General features: G+C 44.0%; 1 protein-coding gene and 1 long non-coding RNA gene across 5 annotated transcripts; one reads left to right on the forward strand and one right to left on the reverse strand.

The window, feature by feature from the left end:
• Nucleotides 1-4774: 4774 nt before the first annotated feature.
• On the forward strand, nucleotides 4775-15858 carry LOC121801562 (myosin-binding protein 7-like). 4 transcript variants are annotated; one of them, XM_042201080.1, is made up of 5 exons: nucleotides 4775-4898; nucleotides 5680-5779; nucleotides 13973-15304; nucleotides 15381-15435; nucleotides 15524-15858. In XM_042201080.1, the coding sequence occupies exons 3-4, from the start codon at nucleotides 14003-14005 to the stop codon at nucleotides 15402-15404; spliced, it is 1326 nt and encodes a 441-aa protein (XP_042057014.1). In that variant the 5' UTR covers nucleotides 4775-4898; nucleotides 5680-5779; nucleotides 13973-14002; the 3' UTR covers nucleotides 15405-15435; nucleotides 15524-15858. The 4 variants fall into 4 exon arrangements, with proteins under 4 accessions (XP_042057014.1, XP_042057015.1, XP_042057012.1 ...); XM_042201081.1 differs by having other exon boundaries at nucleotides 15381-15858; XM_042201078.1 differs by lacking the exon at nucleotides 4775-4898 and having other exon boundaries at nucleotides 4950-5779; nucleotides 15381-15858.
• Nucleotides 15859-17455: 1597 nt separating this feature from the next.
• LOC121799187 lies at nucleotides 17456-18914 on the reverse strand. Its single transcript, XR_006050166.1, has 2 exons — nucleotides 17849-18914; nucleotides 17456-17757 (listed from the first exon to the last, which is right to left on the reverse strand). It is a non-coding gene; the product is annotated as an uncharacterized LOC121799187 (long non-coding RNA).
• Nucleotides 18915-23862: the final 4948 nt, after the last annotated feature.

The following is a 23862-nucleotide window of genomic DNA, read 5'->3' on the forward strand; positions in this document are numbered from 1 at the left end:
AAAGATAAAATAGAGAGTAAAGTAGATGGTGGAATAAAGTAAGAGTGATTAGATGTTTAATTTTTTGTTAAAAAAGGAAATGACTCAACTTAGTTAGGACATCCCAAAGAGTAATACAACTCAACTTAGTTGGGACGGAGGGAGTATATCACAAAATTACTTCACCAAAAAAGAGGAGAAAATACACATAAAATATTTAAAAGCTAAAAACCTTGAAAATAGTTAAAAATTAAATATCATAAAAAATATTCTCCCTCCTTCTCATAAAAATAGTCCACTTCTATTTTCGGTAACTTCTTTTTTCCTACTGAGATAGACTTCATTCTTCACTAACAATATCTCAATTACTTTTTCTTTCTATTGTGCATTAAAATTCGTGCAGTCCTAAAAGTTTTATTTTTAGAGCATCCACAGTAAGAATAGCCCAGACATAGCCTAGCCACAAACTCCTTCTGCCACATTATCAGCACTAAAAATCCTCCTGCCACATCATCAAAACAAACAAATAGCCTAGCCACATTACTCAAAATTATATAAAACAAATAATTAACAATCACACAAAATACGGAATTAAATTTACAACACAGATACGGGAAAATTCAATTATATTATTAAAATTTAAAAAGTACATTAATTAAAAAAATTACATTAATTTAAAAAAATTACATTAATTAAAAAAAACTAGCCTTCGTCTCACTCCTCGTCGTCGCCGCCTCCGTCGCCGTCGCCCCCCAACCGTGCCGCGACGGCATTCAAATCGGCTCGCATGCTCACGAGCATTGCGTGAAGAAAACTCTTCTCCTCGGGGTCAGTTGTCGTCTTCCAATCGGCTAAGGTCTTGGCCATCTGAGCCCGCGTTTGTTGTCGCGCGAAGAAGGCGAGATCGGCTGTCGACTAGCCAATAGGGGGATGCCGACTGGACCTCCTGGGACCCCCGGTGACCCCCCTCGATTCCCGTTGCGCCCGCCTTTGACCAGCCGGGCGAGTTCGGCGAGCGAACGATGGAGGAGACGGGAGCTCCTGAGCACCCTCGGGGAGGTCGTGGGAACCGCCGCTGCTGCCGTTCTAATCACCGGTATAGTTCAGTCGCTGCTTCTTCGGCCAGCCAGCGTCGACACCTCATAGCAGTTCCAGTAGGTGAACTCCTTATAGAGCCCGGGCACAGGGAAGGCTTTCTCCGCTATCCTCCTGCAGTCCTCGTCAGTTTGGCCACTGCTCTGCATGCGGAGGGCGTTGGCGTACAAGCCCGAAAATCGAGAGACCCCAGCCCTGATTCGATCCCACGCCTTCCGGCACTCCTCCCCGTTGCGTGGCCTCCCCTCCGGGCAAAATGCCTTGTAGGCTGCTGCTATTTTGGCCCACAAGTTGACGATCCTCTGATTGTTCGAAGTGAGGGGATCATTGCAAACACTCACCAAAGCCTTGGACAGCGCGACGTTCTCCGCATCCGTCCACTTCCTCCGTACCTGGCTGTCGTCATCAACTGGCTGCGATGACTCGCCGACCCTTTTTCCCTTCCCCTTGCCCTTCTTCTTTGGGCCGGCCCTACTCCCCCTATTTGAACGAGAGTTTCCAGAACCCCGAGAAGATCAAACCCCAACTCCTCTAAGGAGAAAGTCTCAAATTGCGTTAACTGCGTCTCCGATGGGGTCGATGTGTGCAAAGAAGCAGTCGAAAAATCAAAACTGGGGCGATAGACGTTGTCCCCCCCAACGTCCCCTGCGTCACGGGCTGCATCGCCGATACCCCCCGGCATCATCTGCATCCCCGGTGCCCACCCCGACATCATCTGCATACCGGGATGCATTCCCGGTACTCCCTGCCATCCCGGCATACTAACCCCACCTGCCATCCCGGGCATACTACCCCCGCCTGCCATCCCGGGCATCATCTGCTGCCACGGGTACATGTTGTAGTACCCGGGCATTGGACCCCATCCACCTCCCACGGGTACCGAGGGAGTTTGAGACCCGCTCATCACTGGAGTACCTTCGTTGTTGTTATCCATTTCGCATTGTTGCTCTTGTACAGAAATTAAGATAGAGAGAATACTCGTTAAAACAAGCGGTGCAAATGAAAATGACGTGCAAAGCGCGTATATATAGTGTTTCAAAAATTAAGTAAAAAAAATCCGCACGCCGATCGCTCGCTGATCCGGAGCCTGCAATGGCCGCCAGCGGATCGGCCAGCGCTCGGAAATCGGCGTGCGCTCGCCGATATTTTCGCCAAAATTCGGCTAGCCGGTTACAATGGTTCGGCGAGCGGACCGGCTAGCGTCGGGGATCGGCTAGCCGGTCCGCTCGCCGCCATTGTGGATGCTCTGTAGGATGAAGGGAGTAGTATAAAACTGCAAAGTACTATCTCTTAATTTTTTTTCAAAGTGTGTCAATCATCAGTTCGTGCATCTGGTGTTCCCTATTCAACATCGTCGACTTATCCTCCTTCACCAGTTTCCTTAGATGATGAACTAAGGTCACACAACTCATTTTTCCCATACAACTAGAGAATTCAGAGAAGGGTTTAGTGGGATTGGGATGGTTCAGTGCTCAGACTCTTCGAAGTCTTCCCGTTCGCTTTATTTTTGGCGCCTTAGTCCCAATCAGACAACTCTAACTATTTAGAGATGAGACGGGTTTATCTCCCGTCGTGTTGAGGTTGATGGATGCAGCTTCCCTGCTCGTGGAGTAGCAGCGGAAGCCAAGATTTTTGTTCTCTTTGGCCCCACTGCCCACAACTCAATTTCGGATTTTATTGAAGAAGTTCCATATGTCCAGAAACTTGAAAACCCTACTCTCCTCCTCCTAGTAGAAAAGGTCATTCGCCTTCGACACAATGTTGGCAATATTGTGGCCACTAGGCACATCTTTTGGGCATTGACAGAGATGCTAACTCTAAAATTACAATTGACACGTTACAATTACATCCACAATAATCAACATCTTTAGGGCATGAATAACCCCGTCCCTATTTCCAGCCACAAGTCCCCTCCACGTCATTATTCCTCTACAGTTGCGGCCCAGACCCCAACTCCTCTAACCCTGTAGGCCACAACTCGGGCCACAACTAATAAATGACACTATTCACAACTCCAACATATTTAACTCGTAAACGCAATTCGTTCAATAATTGAAACCGGAAAAATTAACATTACATTACTAGACGAAGCAAATTTAAAATACTACAAACCCGGGCCATGACTACTACTTCTTCATTTGGGCGCGAAGGTAGGCGATCATCTCACGGTGCAACTCGAGCTCGTCGTCTGACATCTTCGACGTATCCCTCGCTGTCAACTCCGTCACCTGGCTCATCCGCCATGTAATATTCATCTCCGACAAAGTGTCAGACATCTTATCTAGAGACGGATTGATCGGCGGTGGCACCATGACGAAGTTGCTCGCAGTTGCCTTCCCCTTTGCTTTCCTCTTTGCCGCCTTTGTTCCTATCGGGCGGCTCTGAATGCTACGAGAGGAGCCGAAGACGTCGTCGTCCGTCACGTTGAGGTCGATCGTCGGACCTCCATCGCTCGAAGAGTAGTTTTCGGAGGGGGAAACTTTGGTTCTCTTCGCCGCCCCAGTTGCCGTCTACTCGGCACTGCTAGTGTACTTTGGGCTCTTCTCGACGAGCTTCCAAACGTCGAAGTACTTGATAGCCTTCCTCCCGTCAGCGAAGAACGCCTCCTTCGCCTTCTCGATGAGGTCCGCCTCGCTGTACACGCTCGGCCACATCCGGACTACGTTGGCCCACTTTCCGTTCCACTTGCTCATATCCGCCTGGACCCGGCCCCAATGCTTGCACAGCTTCACGTAGCTACGCTCGATCGACCCTTTAGGACGGCCAGCGTTATACTTCTGAGCAATCCGCTCCCAGAAAGCCTTGCTGGTCTGCTGGTTGCCGATGATAGGATCCTCGGCGACGTCGATGTAGTTCCTCGCAAGCCACATTGTCTCTTGCGGACCGTTCTTCTTCGGCCCATCCTCCTCGCCGACCTTCTCCTTGCCAGGCTCTTGAGTGGGCTCCATCTCGCTGATCTCGAATTCATCGGTGTTGACCGGCGATGTTACATCAACGTTGCTACCGACTCCCGGACTAGGCTGTGGCTGCGATCGTTGCGACCCCGGTATGTACCAATTGTTCGAGTTAACGAACTCCTCCATCTGACGTTCATCGCTGTTGAACCAATCCATTGACGTCGAAATAAAGGGTATAATATAGATTGAAATGGAATGCACGTAAGATTGATGCACAAATGGAATGCTCGTATTTATATACACAAAATAAAAAAAATAAATAAATAAATTGGACTTGCGGCCCAGCCCGAGAGCGTGTAACACTGGGCCGGGACTCGCGGAGGCAGCCTGTCCCCCAAATAACGCCGTCCCAGGCCTGGCCGCGGGACGGGCACCAGGCCGGGATCGCGGTACGGGGACCGGCCCAGGCCGTGCCGCCTCCTCCTCCAACGCGCGGGACGGGCAAGGACTCGCGATTTGCGGCCCGGCCCCAAGCGTTATTCATGCTCTTATAGAACCCGCCCGGCTTAAATGATCTCATCATTGAATATCTAGTGGAACGTGAAACACACTTTTTTATATTAGTTATATAATAAAATGTGATTAAAGTGAGAATTAGTAGAATGTGAGATCTAGTTATCATTTGAAGTATGACAATTATTTTGGGACGGACCGAAATGGAAAATAGTGATAATTATTGTGGAACGGGAGTATATAATTATACAATAATCACTATAATCTATTTCAAGTCGAACATAAGATTTCCTGATTTAAAATTTGAATTTACTAATCTACATATTCCTCAGCTGTTTAATAAGAAAAAAACTGTTCCCGGCGTCCAAGAAGAAGGAAAAGCGAAGGCGCAACAACTCAAAGAGAACTGCAAATGTACGCAGCCTTCATATTTCTACTTCTTCTTAATCTCATCTATGTGTTTTTTAGTCTGATTAACTTTGCCTATATGTGTGAATGTCTGTGCTTTTCTTCCTGAATGTGAATGATAAAATGCAAACCAAGATTGTGCTTGATTCTGTGATTTGGGTGTAAAATTGTAACTCGGTAGCAGGAACCTCTTCCATCACACCCGAAATTTCGTCAATTGGATCCTAATGGCTGCAATGTCGTCAATTGTATAATCGTTTCATTTTTAAAAAACCCTGCTGTTTTACATTTTGATAATCACTATTCATCATAAGTATATTCCCTGTATTCCTTCGGGCAATTAAATATGCTCTCCATAGTATGGTTACTTGTTTAATTGAGCTACAAGTATCCATCACTTTTTCTACTTTCTTAAGTTTGCCTAGCTTAAATCAAATCTTTGAAAATGAGACTGGTTATTTGTTTACATAGAGAAGTCATGTCAGGCACTACTACTTGGAGTGGATCTTCTCTCCACAATATACAAGAAAACCTTCTTGTTGTGATGGATTTATTTGTTATTCACTTATCCCCTGCTTGTATGGTTAAAGTCAATGTGCTACCCATGCTGGTTGTGCAATTTTACCTAATATACTGATGGACTAGATTTCCAAAAATAATTTTGAGTTTTTGAGCAAGGTTGAGTATGAAGTGGGATGTAAAGCTTATGAAGTAGTATGAAGCTTTCTTTGATTTGTGAGCCAATTTCCCTCATCAGTGGATGATGTATGGAATTTTGTTTATGCAGCTGGCATTATTGTTTATGACTTCGCCGATTGTCTGGACGTTATTATCAGGACACACTGCAGGATTTGGCATCTTGGTATATACCTGGCCGTCACTGCGAGGTAGATCAATTCTTAACTTGATGTAATTCATTTTTTTTTCTTGGATTTCAGCACCTTGTGTTGCTCTTCTTTTCTCTAATCCATTTTTTTTTCCTTTTCTCTTGTAGAAATTATTCTAAGAGGGGTATTGTCCTAAGATTTTTCTTTATTTATATGTGGTAGCTTGTGTGTAATTGTTACGACTTGCAAGAAGACACATGCGAGTGTTTAAGTTTTTTTTTATTAAAAAGATATTTAATTACTATGAATTATTTTTTAATGGATTTTAATTCTGTAGAACAGTAAAATATAGATATAAGCGGAAAAGTAAATAGACATAGTAGAGAAAGTAGTACTGTATTTTGTGTATATTATTACTCAACACAGGCCACATATATATAGTACAAGAGACTAAGCTAGGCTATGTCACATCACCGAGGTGAGACAGAATACTAATATTCTTAACACTCCCCCTCAAGCTGGAACATCTATATTGGCCAGCTTGGTACAAAGTTCTCAAAAATGTTTTTCCTCAAACATCGGCAGCAATAGTAGTAGCCGAAACTATAGGGTAGTAGTAGTTGCAGCTGTTGCATAAGTAGAGCTGCAAGGCAGAGTAGTAGTAGCTGTTGCAGAGTAGCAGCTATAGGGCAGTAGTAGCAGATGCAGAGTAGTAGTAGCAACTATAGCAGAGTAGAAGATGCATGGTAGTTAGTGGCATGGTAGTTAGTGTCAGTTGTAGCAGAGTAGCAGCTGGACAGTAGTTGCAACTGTAGCAGATGCAGGTAATAGTATCTGTAGCAGAGTAGCAGCTGTAGGGCAGTTGTTGCAACTGTAGCAGAAATAGTAGATGCAGGCATTTACAGTTGCAGCAGAGTAGCAACTGATGAGCAGAAGTAGTAGATGCAACGTAGTAGTGACAGTTGTAGCGTAGTAGCAACTGTAGCATGAGGACAACTGTAAGAGTAGAATAATAACTGCTGACAAGAACGCAGGTAGATAAAAAGCAAGTAAGAGCGCAGGTAGATAATACCGCGCAGAGCAACGGAGCAGGAGTTGAACAGCATGCAAATAATAGCGCAGAATACAGCAACGTAAAAACCCTAGTTTGGGCAGAGTAGCGGAGTAGAGCATAGCATAACTGTAATTTCAGAAAGAGTGGTATAGCAGAACCATAATAGTGCAGAATGCAGCAACGTCAGAAACCCTAGTTTGGGCAAAGAAGAGCAGTTGTGCAATATAGTAGTGGTAGAAACCCAAATTTGGGCATAATAGCGCAGTAGAGCAGAACAAAACATAATTTCTGGTAGAGTAGAGTAGAGTAGTGACGGAAGAGCAGAGTGGGGACAGTAAAGCGGGAGGGAGCAGAAACCTTAATTTAGTTCTTTTTTTTTGGAAACCCTAATTTTCTAGAGACGGATTCGAATCCGCTCTGATACCATGTAGAACAGTAAAATATAGATATAAGCGGAAAAGTAAATAGACATACTAGAGAAAGTAGTTGTAATAATGGAGTGCTCATTTCAGTTGGAAGAAGAAGGCAGAAGAAGGTAAGCTCGGCTAGAAGGGAGTTCGGTAAGCTCGGCTAGAAGGGAGTTCGGTAAGCTCGGCTTTGAGCTGGAACTAGCCGAGAAGGAAGTTCGGTCTTGAGCCGAGAAGGAAGTTCGGTCTTGAGCTGAGAAGGGAGTTCGGCCTTAAGCCGAGAAGGAAGAAGCAACCTAGCCGAACTAGCCGTTGGAGCAGCAGTTAGTTAGCTGAGATGTAACGGTTATTCTTCTTGTTTTCTTGATTCTTCTTGTAGTTAGTTAGTAGCAGTTGCTACTTGATTGTAGAGCTTTAAATAGCTCACAAACCGTGTATGTAGTTTAGGAGTTTTATCAATAAAGAGTTTTCCAGTTTCTCTCCAAGATTATCATCTTCAATACTCAAAGTGTGAGTGTGTGTGTTTCTGCATTGTGTGATCTCATACAACAGTGAGTGTGTGTGTGATCTTCTTTAGTGTGTGAAAGCCTTGTGTGCGCAAATCACAACAAGTGGCGCCGTCTGTGGGAAGGGATATTGAAGCTGATTTGCAGAGGATCAAACGGTTTCAGAGATGGCAGCAAGGCTTGATGCAGAAAAGTTCACAGGCAAGAATGATTATAGCCTGTGGAAGATGAAGATGAAGGCGGTTTTGATTCAACAAGGCTTGGCCGCAGTTCTTGCAAAACCAGAGGAGAAAGGAAAGGCTCCAGTGCTTGATGATAAAGCTCAGGCAAAGATGGAGGAGATGCAGCTCAAGGCACATTCTGCTGTGATTCTGTGCCTTGGAGATAAGGTCTTGAGGGATGTTCAAGAAGCCAAGACTGCGGTGGAGATCTTGGACAAGTTGGATGAAGCTTACTTGGCCAAATCCTTGGCTAACCGGCTGTATCTCAAGAAGAGGCTGTATGCCTATAGTTTTTCTGGAGATAGGTCCATCATTGAGCAGCTAGAGGAGTTCAACAAGATCATTGATGACCTGAGATCTGTTGATGTCAAGATTTCAGATGAGGATAAGGCCATTCTCACATTGAATGCCTTGCCTAGCTCGTATGACCAGTTAAGTGATGCAATTATCTATGGAAGAGATAAACCTATCACCTATGCAGAAGTCTATTCAGCCTTGGTGGCCAAAGAACTCCAGAAGACAGCCAACAGAGGCTCTGCAAGCTCCAATGTTCAAGCTGCAGAGGCCTTGAATGTGAAGAAGTTCAAGAAGCAGAACTTCAAGAAGAAGTTTGAGGGCCCTAAACCCTCAAGTTCTGATGCTCAGAAGGAAACCAGAGCTTGCTATTGGTGCAAGAAACCTGGACATTTGAAGAAAGATTGTCATGCATGGAAGAGAAAGATGGCCTCTGAGGGACACAACCAATCTGATTGTGTGGAGAGTGCTGATCCCCCGGCTCAACTCATGAATATTAGTGACAGTGGGGTCAGTCATAGGTGGATTATGGACTCAGGGTGCAGCTTCCATATGTGCCCAAATAGGAGCTGGTTTCATTACCTTCAAGAAGCAGCCGGCACTGTGGTGCTGGGTAATAATCACATTTGTCAGATCAGAGGAATAGGGAAGGTAAAGCTAAGCCTACAAGATGGCTCTATAAAGATCCTAACTGGGGTGAGGTATATTCCAGAAGTGAAGAGGAATCTCATCTCATTGGGAATGCTGGAGCAGAGAGGGTTCACCATATTGATGAGTCAAGGAAAATTGTTTGTTAAATCTGGAGATGCAGTGATGATGGAGGCTGACAGAGAGCATATTCTCTATTATCTGAAGGCTAAGGCTGTTGATGGAGAAAGCAATGCAGTGTCAGATGATTCCATAATGCTATGGCACAAGAGATTGGGCCACCCAGCTGAAGGAAGCTTGAAAGAGAAGGGTATGAAGAGGCACCGTACTGTTCCTGGTAATCCCCAGCAAAATGGTGTTGTGGAGAGGATGAATAGGACAATCCTAGAGAGGGTGAGGTGCCTACTTCTTGGTTCTGGTTTGAGCAGCAGGTTCTGGGGTGAGGCTGTGTATACAGCAGCCTATCTTATCAATAAATGCCCATCTACTGCCCTGAAATCTGAAACTCCTGATTACATGTGGTATGGAGCTCATAGTGACTACTCAAAATACAAGGTGTTTGGGTGTGCAGCCTATGCTCATGCTAGGCAAAGTAAGCTTGAAGCGAGGGCTCTGAAATGTATCTTGCTGGGGTATCAGAGGGGTGTTAAGGGGTATAGGCTCTGGTGTATTGAGCCCGGTAAGCAGAAGGTCTTGGTGAGTAGGGATGTGGTGTTCTTGGAGGATCAGATGCCATACCTGAAAGATAAGCTGGACTCCAGTGAAGATGAGGGTGATTTCTTCAAGGTGGAGCCTGTGGGGGTTGGCCTAGGAGCAGGTGGAGTTACTGACTCAGGGAGTGAGTCTGATTCAGATAAAGAAGAGGCTCCAACTCAGGGCAACCAGGCTGGTGAGTCTACATCAGACTCTATCAGAGATTATCAGCTTGCAAGGGACAGAGTTAGAAGAGAAACAAGGCCACCAACAAAGTTCTCTGATGTTGTGTATTATGCTCTGTGTGCAGCTGAAAGTATTGATGGTGCAGATCCACTCACATATAAAGAAGCTATGCAGAGTAAAGATAGAGAAAGATGGATTGAAGCCATGAATGAGGAAATAGAGTCTTTACTCAAGAACAAAACATGGATTTTGGTGGACAAATCCAAGCTGAGTACAGATGGTAAGGAAAGGAGGCTGGTAAGCTGTAAGTGGTTGTTTAAAAGAAAGATTGAGACCACTGATAAGGATAGAGTCAGGTTCAAGGCAAGGCTGGTGGCTAGAGGCTTTACACAGCAGGAGGGAATCGATTTCAATGAAGTGTTTGCACCTGTTGTGAAGCACACTTCAATTAGGATCCTATTGGCTGTGGTGAATCAGCTTGACTGGGAGCTACAACAGCTTGATGTGAAGACAGCCTTCCTCAATGGAGATCTAGAGGAAACTATCTTCATGGAACAGCCAGAGGGCTATGTGAAGATTGGAGAAGAAGGCAAGGTGTGCCTGTTACAGAAAAGTCTTTATGGACTTAAGCAAAGTCCTAGACAGTGGAATAAGAAGTTTGATGCACAGATGAAGAAGATTGGCTTCTCCAAGTCAGAATATGATGATTGTATTTACATCAAGAAGGCAGGCAGGACTCCCATTGCCTACCTATTACTCTATGTGGATGATATGCTACTTGCAGGGCCTTCTATGACAGAAATTCAGAAAGTTAAACAAGATCTGAAGTCAAGCTTTGAAATGAAGGATCTAGGAGAGTCAAGGAAGATCCTAGGCATACATATTCAGAGAGATAGAGGCTGCAAGAAGCTGTGGATGCTGCAAACTGACTATATTGAGAAAGTTTTGCAGAGATTCAAAATGGAAAATGCAAAAGCTGCATCAACTCCTCTGTCCCAGAGTTTTAAGCTTTCAAAGGAGCAGGCCCCTAAATCTAAGCAAGAGGCTGAGGAGATGGAGTCTATTCCTTATGCTAGTGTGGTTGGAAGTGTTATGTATACTATGATCTGTACCAGACCAGATCTGGCACATGCTATCTCAGTGACTAGCAGATACATGGCTGACCCGGGGAAGGAGCATTGGAATGCTCTTAAGTGGATATTGAGGTACATGAAGTCAACCAGTGGCTGGGGAATTGTCTTCAATGGCTGGGAAGGTGAATCTGAGGAGGTTGTGCAGGGCTATTGTGATGCAGACTATGCTGCAAACCTGGACAACAGAAAGTCCCAAACAGGTTATCTTTTCACCATGTTTGGAACAGTAATCAGCTGGAAATCAGGGTTGCAAAGTGTTGTTGCTCTCTCAACAACAGAATCAGAGTATATAGCTCTCACTGCAGCTGTACAGGAGAGCTTTTGGATTCAGGGAGTGATTTCTGACTTTGGTTTTAACCAAAAGACAATGGTGATTCATTGTGACAGCAGCTCAGCTATGTGCTTGGCTAAACATCCGGGTTTTCATGAAAGGAGCAAGCACATAGACATAAAGTTGCATTTTATTAGAGACGAGATTGAGAAGGGGAGAGTGAAGGTGATTAAGATTAACACCTTGCACAATCCGGCTGACATGCTAACAAAGTCTCTAGGTAGAGACAAGTTTGATCATTGCAAGAAGTTGATCAATGTTTGTGCAAGAACTGAGATGAGCCCTCAGGTGGAGAATTGTAATAATGGAGTGCTCATTTCAGTTGGAAGAAGAAGGCAGAAGAAGGTAAGCTCGGCTAGAAGGGAGTTCGGTAAGCTCGGCTTTGAGCTGGAACTAGCCGAGAAGGAAGTTCGGTCTTGAGCCGAGAAGGAAGTTCGGTCTTGAGCCGAGAAGGAAGTTCGGTCTTGAGCCGAGAAGGGAGTTCGGCCTTAAGCCGAGAAGGAAGAAGCAACCTAGCCGAACTAGCCGTTGGAGCAGCAGTTAGTTAGCTGAGATGTAACGGTTATTCTTCTTGTTTTCTTGATTCTTCTTGTAGTTAGTTAGTAGCAGTTGCTACTTGATTGTAGAGCTTTAAATAGCTCACAAACCGTGTATGTAGTTTAGGAGTTTTATCAATAAAGAGTTTTCCAGTTTCTCTCCAAGATTATCATCTTCAATACTCAAAGTGTGAGTGTGTGTGTTTCTGCATTGTGTGATCTCATACAACAGTGAGTGTGTGTGTGATCTTCTTTAGTGTGTGAAAGCCTTGTGTGCGCAAATCACAACAGTAGTAGTGTATTTTGTGTATATTATTACTCAACAGAGGCCACATATATATAGTACAAGAGACTAAGCTAGGCTATATCACATTACCTATGTGGGACAGAATACTAATATTCTTAACAAATTCAAATAATACAGTATAAGTAGTTTACTAAAAATATTTTTTTATAAATAACATAAATCATACTACTAAAACGTTACTTAAAAATAGCTTAATATACAATATGATTTCTTGTTCTCATGTTTGTATGATAATCCATAACGGTTGATGGTGTTTGCATAACTATATTTATTTATACTGCATAGGACGTTTAGGTGTCATTCGGTTGGCATGACTCATTATCATATAATTATCTACCTACAGGGACAGATCTAATGTGCAAGCAGGAGGGGCAAATGCCCTCCCTCGAAATTTCATATCTATGTATAAAATCTATTATAGAAAAAAAATTAATATTAGTTTCTTCTTTAAATGTCCCTCCTCAAATACTTCAAATATCATCACGTGTATTTTTGTCCCTTCAATGATTATTTTCTGGATCCGTCCCTGTCTACCTAGGATTAAGTTGTGGCATTATTTTAGTTGGGGTAGGTGACAATGACTTATTATCATATGATTATCCATCTAGGACTAAGTTGCGTGATTCTATCTCATGAACCAAACATAATACAATTCAATCATGAGATATGATCTTTCAAACCGAACATGGCCTTAGCGTATTTAAATTCAGAAATATTAGAATGTGGCCTTATAGTTTGTGATGGGTCAAGTTTTGTAATTGATTGAATAGACACAATCTGGATTCTCTATTACATATTTACATTTCATATTATAGTATTTGTTTAATTTATATGTTTGATTTACATTTTGCGGCAATATAGATCAACATAAACTATGCTAGTAATTACAAGGCTGTCTTTGTAATTATATTTCATATCCATTCTGTTATTTGATTTTCCGCAAAGGTCTCAACCATCACATATTTATTTAGAGTTATCACCTCAAAAGGAAATTAGTGGTGGTAATCACCATGCAATATCAACAAATCTCTTCTCAAAGGGAGGGAAAGTGCTGTTAAAAACTAGTGAAGGAAAAAGAGTCTGGTTTAGAATAGGTCCATGCTGATTTTGGCAGAATGGAGTTAAGCTTATGAAATATATTTTTTTTATGTCACTTCCAATTTTCAAGAGCTTAAATTCCCCTGCCAAAATCTGCCGCATGCCTTTGACATTTGAGCTAAAAAAAAGAACTTCTCTTTATAACAAAGAAAAAGGCATGTATGGGTGGCTGGTTTTGGTTAAGATCTGATGAAATCCAAGCCTGTTTTTTTTTGTGAAAGGAAATACAAGAATCTCGTTTCAAAAGAGTGCTCATCAACCACTTGATCTTTTTCTTTCAATTTCAGTTTGGGGAATTTCATTCTAAGCTATTCCTCAAGATTTTCAACTTACATACTTGTAAATCTTGTTGCCATTTCCATCCTCATGCATCCCTCTTGTTGATTTTTTTTTCTTTCTTTGAATCCTAGAGTTTATCTTTTAGCTTTTGTTATATGGTTCAAGAAAATATTTGCTCTTGAACCAAGATCCTTGCTTTGATTCTTCTTCCACGTGATCTTTTTTTCTTTATTTAAAAACATCTACACTTTGTTCTTCAAGGTCTACCCCATTTCTGATCTTTTCCTGGAGAACTAGGTGAGAATAGTTTCTTCATCGTTGTACGTTATTCCTATGGATAACATTACAAATATGTATATATAAGATTCTTATTTGAACATTTTCCGCTACATGTATAATAGTACATGCATATGTTTGCACGTGTGCATGCATTTGAATCGTTAACGTAGGGGCGTTAGGAAGGACAGGGGATTTGAACAAACATGAGTATCGTCATTATTTAGTTAAATTGAATGGAGTAAGTAACTAGTATTAATTTGGATTTCTGTTTGTATCTCCAGATACAAGGCTAGTTGTTTATACACCTGGGGATGGCTAACTACAGCACAGTGATGTCCGAATCAGAGATTGCTTCACTAAAGAATGCACTTTGTGCTCAGCAGAAGCTTCTGCAGAAACTGTACATTGAGTTGGATGCAGAAAGAGAAGCTTCTGCCACTGCAGCTAGTGAAGCTTTATCTGTGATATTGCGTCTACAAGGAGAGAAGGCTGCGGTCAAAATGGAGGCGGAGCAGTATAAGAGACTGGCGGAGGAGAGGATGTGTCATGCCGAGGAATCTTTTGCCTTGATTGAAGATATGATCACTGAGAAAGAAATGGAGGTGGCTGAGTTAGATTATCAAGTTCAAACCTATAGGTATCAGTTGATGAGCATGGGTTTCGATGTTCCTTCTGGTGATGATATGAACATTCCTGAAAACCTTTTGCATAGAAACGAATGTGTATCGGGAGAAACATGCCTTCACTTGAAATGCAAGAAGGCTCTGCTCGATTTAGAAGGTTCCACTAATGTAGATGTAGATGTAATTTCTAAGCCGATAGAGGAGGAACAGTCAGGCCAGGAAACAAACGAGTCGTTTGTCTCAGGTTCAGAGAGGAAGCTTGATGGCTCAACTCATGAAGGCATGTTTTCTTATGCCGAGCAGATAAAGGAGCTAGATCTTTTGGTAAAAGATATGACAGGAGCTAACATAACAGGCTCTGTTAGTGAAGCCCTGAATCCAGCCATTTCTAAAAAGCCAAGTCTATCAAATCTATCTTCGTATTCAGGAGATTCATCACAAGACACGAAAGCTGTTCATTCCCCTTGTCCTCCAACGGTACATGATGTCTTTGAGGTTCCGCAGGTTGACCAGTTACCCGTGTCTTATGAAGCCAGTGAGATCCTTGAGATCCGAGATCAAGCTCAACCATCAAGCAAAGTTTGTCAAGCTAGCCAAGATCCGACTCATCCTGAATCTGTCAAAAAGATTGCCAAAAATGAACCTGACTGGCTGAAGAAGCTACTGGACTCAACTGACCACGACAAAAATTTATGTAAACCAAGTGATATTGCTGCTATTGATCGAGGGATTGTCCAATCTACAGCAAGTGCTGATGTTGCTTCTGTCCAACCAAGAATACGTATTAATGTATCTGAATCCAATTTAGATCAACTTGAGAGGCATCCAGAGATGCAGCCACAATCTTCGGAAAGAGAGGAAGAGCTGATTCTGTTGAAAGAGATCTGGAAGAAACTGAGTTTGTTACAGGATCAGATTGCCATTCAGAAAGTGAAAGCGAAGAAATCTTTCCCTGCAAACGACGAACCATCCTTGCAACCTCTAGCTGAGGTACTCATTTCTATCCTTTCTTCATTGCACATTCCCCGTTTCTGAATACTTGTTTTCTGGTCCACTGATAATGCAGATGATGGTCTCCTTTTGGCTTTGATGAAGAAGTGAATCACAGAAATCTGACATTTGTATGTGAGAATGTCATGTCTTTCTCTGTCTTTCTCTGGTTCACATGTGTATATTCTACCTCACCAACATCTGATTTGTTTGTAAAAGAATCTTCACTTACGATACTGTAGTCCAAGGCGCGGTTGATACGATCTGCCCAGCTGAAGAAGCGTATTGCCAGCTGCAAGATGCTCACTTTGTACAGATTCAGTTGTATCCACCCTTCTTATTTTTTTTTTCTACTTACAGAAGAGAGTTTATTTCTATTTTTTAACACTTTCTGATGTATACGCCTGTATCTGGAAAGCGTTTTCGTTGTTTTCAGCCACGATATTTGGGTTGCTGTCATACGATGTAATTGTGTAACACCCGTTGCGTTACACAAGATGCTTGTTTTATACTACTGATAATAGTTTTCCAGTTTCCGAATTGGTTATTCACTATTCTTGCTGCTTTGTTTCTGTTGGTTATGTCAGGTTTCAAATATTGATATTTCTGTTTGAAAATATAATTCATGTCTGGTTGAATTCTGTTGGTTATCGTTCAATATCTGTGTTTCCCCATTATGTTGCAATACACATTCTTAGACGAGACACAACGTGTTCTGCATTTGCTCCATAGTTCCGGCATCCACCCGATGCCTCTTGGGTGAAGCTAAACACAAAAGAAACCTTTTCTACATCGATTCTAGAAGTTGGTGGTGGAGGCATTGTTCGTGGTTTTGATGGAGGTCTTCTGAGGGCCTTCAGTACTCCACTTGTTGCGGCGTTGAGCTTCGAGTCGAAGCTTCTGACTCTTATTCAAGCCTTCTCGCTAGCTATGGAGGGGACTCATCACACATATGGATCGACTCATCTGGACAGTTTGGTTCTGCGGATTTCAAACATTCTATGGTTCAAATTCGCAGCATGATTGCATAGCGGCAGGTTCGATACTCACTACAGAGAGAGAAACCTTGCTGCCGACTTCCTTGCAGGGAGTTGGGTCAGACCTATGTCCTGTCCTTATATGATTCGATTTATGCGTCTCGGTTTCTGAAAGGTGCTTGTTAGAATGGATCAGTTGGGATATCCTGATTTCCGCTTCCGACGCAAAGACGTAGATTTACTAGTTTGATAGCATTCTCACTCCTATTAAAATACTCATCTTTCTTTCTCTCTCTATTTTAATACTTACATCCACCTTTTCTCTCTCTAATTAAACACTTTAACCAATAACTCCTAAAATCCCGTGCCGGCCAAGAAATGTGTAATCTTAGTCGGGACGGAGGGAGTAGTTCTTATGAACTCTATTTTCCACTCTGGCTGCCTGTATCTAGTTATTTCCAAAAGTGATCAAGCAAGTAGCTAGAACATGCAAGTTGGTTTGTTTTCATTCACAATAAAAACCAGTTGATTTGAAAAAGCAGTTTACATTGTCGTGCGGAGATTTGTTAATGTTCATTTGGGATCTTACCAGACAAAAAGTATGCTTAGCTAGATCACCTACTTTCATGACTGCATGCTGCATATGCCGGTGAATATTCAATATTATAACTGACTCACTTTCCTTTTTAATTTATCCCAACTAAGATGACTCATTAATAAAAATAGAAACACATTTATTTCTATTTTTATGCTCTCTCTTACTTTATTCTCTCCACTCAATACACAAAATTAATTTGCATAACATCCCGTACCGCCCAAGGGAGGGGTCATCTTCCTTGAAACGAAGGGAGTATTTTTCTAATATTGACCCAAATTTAATTTCTATTTCCTCTGTTCATAAAATAATACTCCGTATTTCATTTTACTATTTCAAAAAAACAAAAATACCATTATGGATGGTTTTATAAAATTTTGTAATACCCGCTACTTTAATTGCTCTAGTTTTAGGAGTTCCACCTAACTTTGAAAAATGTGTCACTCTAATAAATAGATCTCGTTACTCTTTTGTTGATATACTTAAGTGAAAATGTGTCACTCTAATAAATAGATCTCGTTACTCTTTTGTTGATATACTTAAGTGAGGATAGTTCACGAAGCAAAAGTAAAGAGGGTGTCGACGAACTAAAACATTTATATATCTACTTTGAGCATAACAAACGTCGAGAAAGAATATGAAGATTACTTTCCCAAACTAAAGTGTTCGCATACACCTCAAGCTACGCGCTAATTTACATAATTAAGTGCATGAGTTTATGAAGTTAAGAAAAGAAATTATGACTAAAAATGCAAGAACATAAACAGCGGGCCTTTTCTTTTCAAGCACGAACCACACCCAAGACCCGTTAGTCCGGCCCGTAGGCAGTGGGCTGTCGGCCCGAAGAGCAGCCCAATAATTTTTCCTCCTATGACTACCACCTACAATGAATAAATACATAAGAAATTAAAGAGCTCTTATTAGAGGAAAAGAGACAACCCTTCTTCAACAATGGAAGGACCAAGGACATACCCAAGAAGGTAAGTCAATGCTTGCATGCAACACAGCTCCTACTCCCAACAGCTTCTGCCTTCTCTCCAAATACTACCTGCAACAATCCAACAAAGTGTTTAAATGCAAGAGTACATGTACTCCAAAGATAGAAACAAATCGAACTAAACAAAGTAGGATGAAGATCATCAAAAGGGATTTTGCTGCAATAAGAAATCAAAGGAGGAGCTCAGTCCATTTGATTCACGAGTACATCTTATGTACTGCCTTACAAACAGCCAACCATTCTGAATAAAGAGCCAAGAGTTATCAGGTTTGATGCCTGCTAATCCCACCACAATCTGTTATACAAAGATTCAACAACAAACAGCCTATAAATATGAGAGTCTCCACCCTATATCTCTCCTTTACCACTTCAGTCAGAAATCAAGAGAGAGTGAGTTTTGTGAAAGGGGCAGTGAGTGGAGCTAAGCTAGCAAGAACCCATCAGTTTCTTTTCCCAATTTATCACCACAACAGGTAACCACACTCCCATCCTTATATCTCCATACATTTCACACTTAGAATAGGAAAGCATGAACCATCTTAGAGGAAACCTTGCAGCATGCTAAGATTTCACATAACAGTAGCAACATTGTTCCTCATCAACTCACATTATATTTTTTTTTAAACATAGCTTTTGCAATAAACTACAATGAACAATTGAAATAAATCACCTCCTCCAATAAGAAATAAATCTATAACAGCAAGTCCAAAGAAGTCTCCAATGCTCAAATTACAGATTGTCACGGACTTAGCTCAGTTTTTTTTTTAAATAACTACACTAGGGAAGAATGGAATAAAGAACTTAGCTTAGGGGGAAATGTCCGTAAAGCTACTGTCGTCGAACCCAACCACGGCGATGCCGACAGATTGGCTGCCGGTAGAACTCTGACTGCAACGGCGAGAATGCAGAGTACAGAACGCCGGCGGAGATAGCCGCAGGCAGAACTGCAGCTCGATGGAGGGTACCGGCGACCCTGTGACGCCGTGGAGCTGCAACCGGCGACTCGGGTGGAGCGGCGATGTAGCCGAGAGAAAGGAGGGCCTTTTTCTTCAATTGGGGAAAATCATGATTTGAGGTGGTAGTATAGTGGTTGGGCCTGATTTATTGTTTTACTGGGCCTACCTAAGGATTTAAATAGAGAAGTGGGCTAATTCTTTTAATGATCTAAGTTAAGCTTGGGCCTAGACTAATGAAAATGGGATGGTATTATTGATTAAGTTGGAACTGGAGATTGGTTTCGATTAAATCTTGGACCGTCAAAGTTAAACGTTCAATGAGAGGGATTACTAATTATCTCCGCGATGGTGAATAATCTCGGATTTATTTCAGTGCTTCAACAAGTTACTACTTCCAAGGTTAAACAAATAATTTCTTAAACCTCCACTATTAATTAAATCTCCTGATTTAATTAATGTTTGAGGATCCTAGAACCTTTTTTCTAGAAAAATAAGAGAACATGCACTTAGGATGCATTCACGTTAGGTTTATTCAACTTCTTAAAGCCTAATTTAAGTATACTTTATTTTTCTAAAGGGACGTGTTAAGGACTTGATTCCTCAACGGTGGTCGGCGGCAAGCTGCTCGTCGATCCAAGAAGGCTTCCGGCGTCCTGTCGTAGGATCGTCGGAAATTCTAGCTTCTCGCTGAGCGCGGAATTCCTCCGTCGGGCAGCGGTGAACTAGATTATAGAATGATTCACGTGCTGTGGGCAAAATGCTAAATTTTATTCATAATAACGTTTGATGAACATAGCCCTATTTATAGACTAAGGACCCTAGGGTTGGTTCGACGCCTAATCCTAATTTATCCCGGGAAAGAACCAACAAAGAAAACCCGAAATGCTAAATTACCATAAATAACTAAAATAAAATATTAATGACTCAAAAACATATCAAAAATAAATAGCAAGGAAATAATTAACACGACTCCTACTTGGTGACGAAGTCACCAAACTTATCTGGCTGCTTCACGTTCCTCTTCGGCCTCGACATTGCAATAGATGGCTGCTGCCGCCGTTCATCCTCCTGGACTGCCTCTTCTTCCAGCGCTGCTTCTTCCTCTGTTCCCGGCGACGCTTCCCCGACTTTACTGGAGGCTGGAGCCGGCTGACTTGGGACCGTATCAACCCCCCCTCCGATAGCAAAATCCTTGTCCTCAAGGAGAACGTTAGGAAATGTACGCCGGATCAACTCCAATGGCTCCCACGTAGGTGACTCCGTACCATCCGACCAACGAACCAGCACATGCTCCTTAGGCTCTCCCTCATGCCAAAGCACTCGCCTGGCCAATGCTCTAGTTGGATACACCACCGGTTTATTTCCACAAAATTCCGTCGGCAACGCTATCGGCTCGCTGACGCCCTCCCCCTCTACAAAGGCCATTAAAAGGCTCACATGAAACACATTGTGGATCCTGCTCCCCTCCGGAAGGGCCAGACGGTACGCCACCTGGCCTATACGTTCCAAAATTTTAAATGGTCCATAGTAACGACGCGCCAACTTGGCCGACAGAGGGCGCGCCACCGAATGCTGGCGGTACGGCTGCAAACGGAGAATGACCATATCACCGGTGTTAAACTCCACATGACGACGATGCTTATTAGCCGACTCACGCATCCTTTGCTGCGCCCTCTCCAAATTCCTGCGTAACGCCACCAAAAGCTCCCCCCTCTGAGTAATTAGATCAGCAACAGAAGGTGGGGTTCCCGCCGACGGTCTGGCGAAGATGAGGCTCGGCGGGTCGCGCCCATAAAGGGCTTTGAATGGGGACATCCCCAATCCTGCGTGATGGAAGCAATTTAACGCTAACTCCGCCCAAGGTAAGAAATTAGCCCACTTGGACGGGCGATCCGCCGTGAAGGCCCTCAAATACTGTTCTAACCCCCGATTGCGGACCTCCGTCTGCCCGTCAGACTGCGGATGATATGCCGTGGAGAAATTCAGCTTTGTGCCACTTAGGCGCATTAGATCCTTCCAGACTTGGTTCAAGAAGACGGAATCACGATCTGACACCAAGGTTTTTGGAAATCCATGGTGTCGGACGACCGTATTAATGAATAGATGTGCCACCTTCAAGGCCTCAAAACGGGTCGGCAGGGGCGCGAAGTGGGCGTACTTAGACAAGCGATCCACCACTACCATGATCGTTGTGTATCCTAGAGATTGCGGTAGACCCGTGATGAAATCCATCGAGACGTCTTCCCAAACCTGAGACGGGACCGGCAAAGGTTGCAGCAACCCTGCAGGCTTTTGCGTTGAGTATTTTGTAGTTTGACAAACGACACAAGCCTCAACAAATTTTTTCACATCTTTCTTCATATTCCGCCAGTAAAACCCTGCTGCCACACGCCTCAAAGTTCGTTCGAAACCCGGGTGCCCCGCCGACGGAGAACAATGGTACTCTGTTAGAATGGGCGTCCTGCCCGACGAGCGTGACCCCACATAAATCCTACGGTTGTAGTAAACCAGACCATCCACAAGCGATAAGTGAGGTGGCGCACGCCCCTCCGCAATATCCGTCACGATCTCGCGCATCTCGGGTGACGATCTCATCTCGTTTCTCAACAATTCAATAAGTTGGGGAACCGGCTGAGCTGCAGCCGCTAGAAGATCGCAGCAGCGGTCTGCCTCCCTGTCCGCGGCAGCCCCCTCCTCATCGTTGACCGTGATGTCTGCCGTCAACGACTCCTCTCGGCGAGACAGAGCATCTGCAGCTTTATTCGTGCTGTCTTTTTTATATTCAATCACAAACTTGTATCCCATCAGCTTGCGAACATACAACTGCTGGTCCGGGGTTTGAACTATTTGTTGAAGTAACTCTTTCAAGCTCTTTTGATCACTTCGTATGACAAACTCTCGGCCCAGTAGATATTGGCGCCATTTCTGAACAGCCTCCACGATAGCGTATAATTCTTTGTGATAGGTCGAGGCCACCCGCCGGCGAGGGCCCAATTTTTTGCTGAAATAGGCAATGGGATGATTGTCCTGCAACAAAACCGCCCCGATGCCCAAGTCCGAGGCGTCGGTTTCTACGCAAAAAGGTCGAGTGAAATCGGGCAGTCGGAGAACTGGCGCACGTGTCATGGCCAACTTCAAGTCGTCAAAACTCGTCGACGCTGCGGAGGACCATTCAAATGCGTCTTTTTTTTAGCAAATCAGTGAGTGGGGCTGCAATTAAGGCATACTGAGCGACAAAGCGGCGGTAGTAGCCCGTTAAGCCGAGAAAACCCCGAAGTTGCTTCACATTCTTTGGTTGGGGCCACGCTGTCATTGCGTCAATTTTAGATGGGTCCGCCTTGAGGGAACCGTCGCTGACCAGGTGACCGAGGTACTCAACCGTCGAGCTACAAAACGAACATTTAGAGAGCTTGACGAAGAAACTGTGCTCCTGTAGAACACCCAGGACCGCTGCCAAGTGACGAGTATGGTCCCCGGCCGAAGGGCTGTAAACCAAGATGTCATCAAAGAACACGATCACAAACTTTCTTAGCAACGGTTGAAAGATCGCATTCATCGCGGCCTGAAATGTGGATGGCGCATTCGTGAGGCCGAAAGGCATCACCAAAAACTCGAAATGGCCGTCATGAGTACGAAAGGCCGTTTTAAAAACATCTGCCTCGTGCATTCGGATTTGATGGTATCCCGAACGCAAGTCTAATTTGGTGAAAACGCGAGCCTTGCCTAGCTCATCGAAAAGCTCATCCGCTGTCGGGATAGGAAAGTGATCTGGAACAGTTGCGTTGTTCAAGGCGCGATAATCAATGCAGAAACGAAAAGAGCCATCTTTCTTTCGGATTAGGAGAACCGGGGATGAGAACGGGCTGCTGCTCCGTCGGATAATGCCCTGATCCAACATGTCCTTCACCTGTCGCTCAATCTCATTCTTTTGGAAATAAGGGTAACGGTAAGGTCTGACATTTACAGGCTTGGTACCCGGCAATAGGTGAACCCGATGATCATAAGCTCGTGTCGGCGGCATCTCGTTGGGTAAGCCAAAGATCGGGCGAAACCTCTCTAAGACCTCCAACAACTCTGGCGGAAGACCCGGGGGAAACGTGTCAATTTCCGGTGATTCCTGCTCCAACAGCATGATTTCATAACAATCAAGTAGCTCGTTTGCAGGTAACATTGCTACCAAAGATTTCAAGCTGATACGTTGCGGAGGGGGCGCAATTCCCTTCCACGTGACTGGTGTTTCCCCCTGAAAAAATTCTAGGGTCTTGCCCGCAAAGTCTGCAGTAACCTTCCCCAATGACTCGAGCCAGTCCATACCCAATATTATATCTGGTCCGTGCACCGGTAGGATGTGTAAGTCGACCGTGAAAACCGTGCCTTGGACCTCCAGCCTTGTTTGCCGTGAAATGTGGGAACACAACAATGCCTCGTCATTCCCCACATAGACTCGGAAGGGCCGAATTGTGGACAAAGGTAGGTGCAGTTTCTCCGCGATCCTCGGATGCATAAAATCCCTGTCGCTCCCCGTGTCAATGAGGATGCTAACTTCCTGGTCCTGTACTAACCCCACCACTCGTAGCGGTCGAGATCGGCGACCCCCATTCATAGCGTGTATGTGTGAAACATCCGCCCCGACCGGTTCCTCCAACGGGGACTCCTCAGTCTCCTCCTCCTCGTCCGCATAACAGAGAATGCGTTGTCTGCATACATGACCGATTACCCACTTCTCGGGACAGTGCCAACATAGACCCAATCTGGATCGTTCCGACTTCTCTGCTTGAGATACCCGTACTAAAGGTAAGCGTGGAATCTTCTGGCCCCGATTGGGCTGGCTCGACGTGTGGGGGGTGCCGAGGGAGCCTGAGGCGTGGGTTGCGCCGAGGGGAACCCTGGCTGTCCTCGGGGCTCCCGATTCTGCCATGGTCTGCGCGAACCTGTGGTTGTGCCCGACTGATGGCCACGATCCGCCTGGATGTCTGCCAACTCCAATGTCAGGGCCATCGCGGCCGCAAGCGACGATGGGCGGTGCAACCGAA

This window comes from Salvia splendens, chromosome 4, assembly GCF_004379255.2.
Source record: "Salvia splendens isolate huo1 chromosome 4, SspV2, whole genome shotgun sequence".
Taxonomy (NCBI): Eukaryota; Viridiplantae; Streptophyta; class Magnoliopsida; order Lamiales; family Lamiaceae; genus Salvia; species Salvia splendens.

What these genes read in the sequence shown, in the direction of transcription:
- LOC121801562 (XM_042201081.1), top strand. Translation starts at nt 14,003, where the DNA reads ATGGCTAACTACAGCACAGTGATGTCCGAATCAGAGATTGCTTCACTA. An exon ending in CCTTGCAACCTCTAGCTGAG is followed by an intron (nt 15,305 to 15,380) that starts GTACTCATTTCT and finishes CTGATAATGCAG; the next exon opens with ATGATGGTCTCCTTTTGGCT.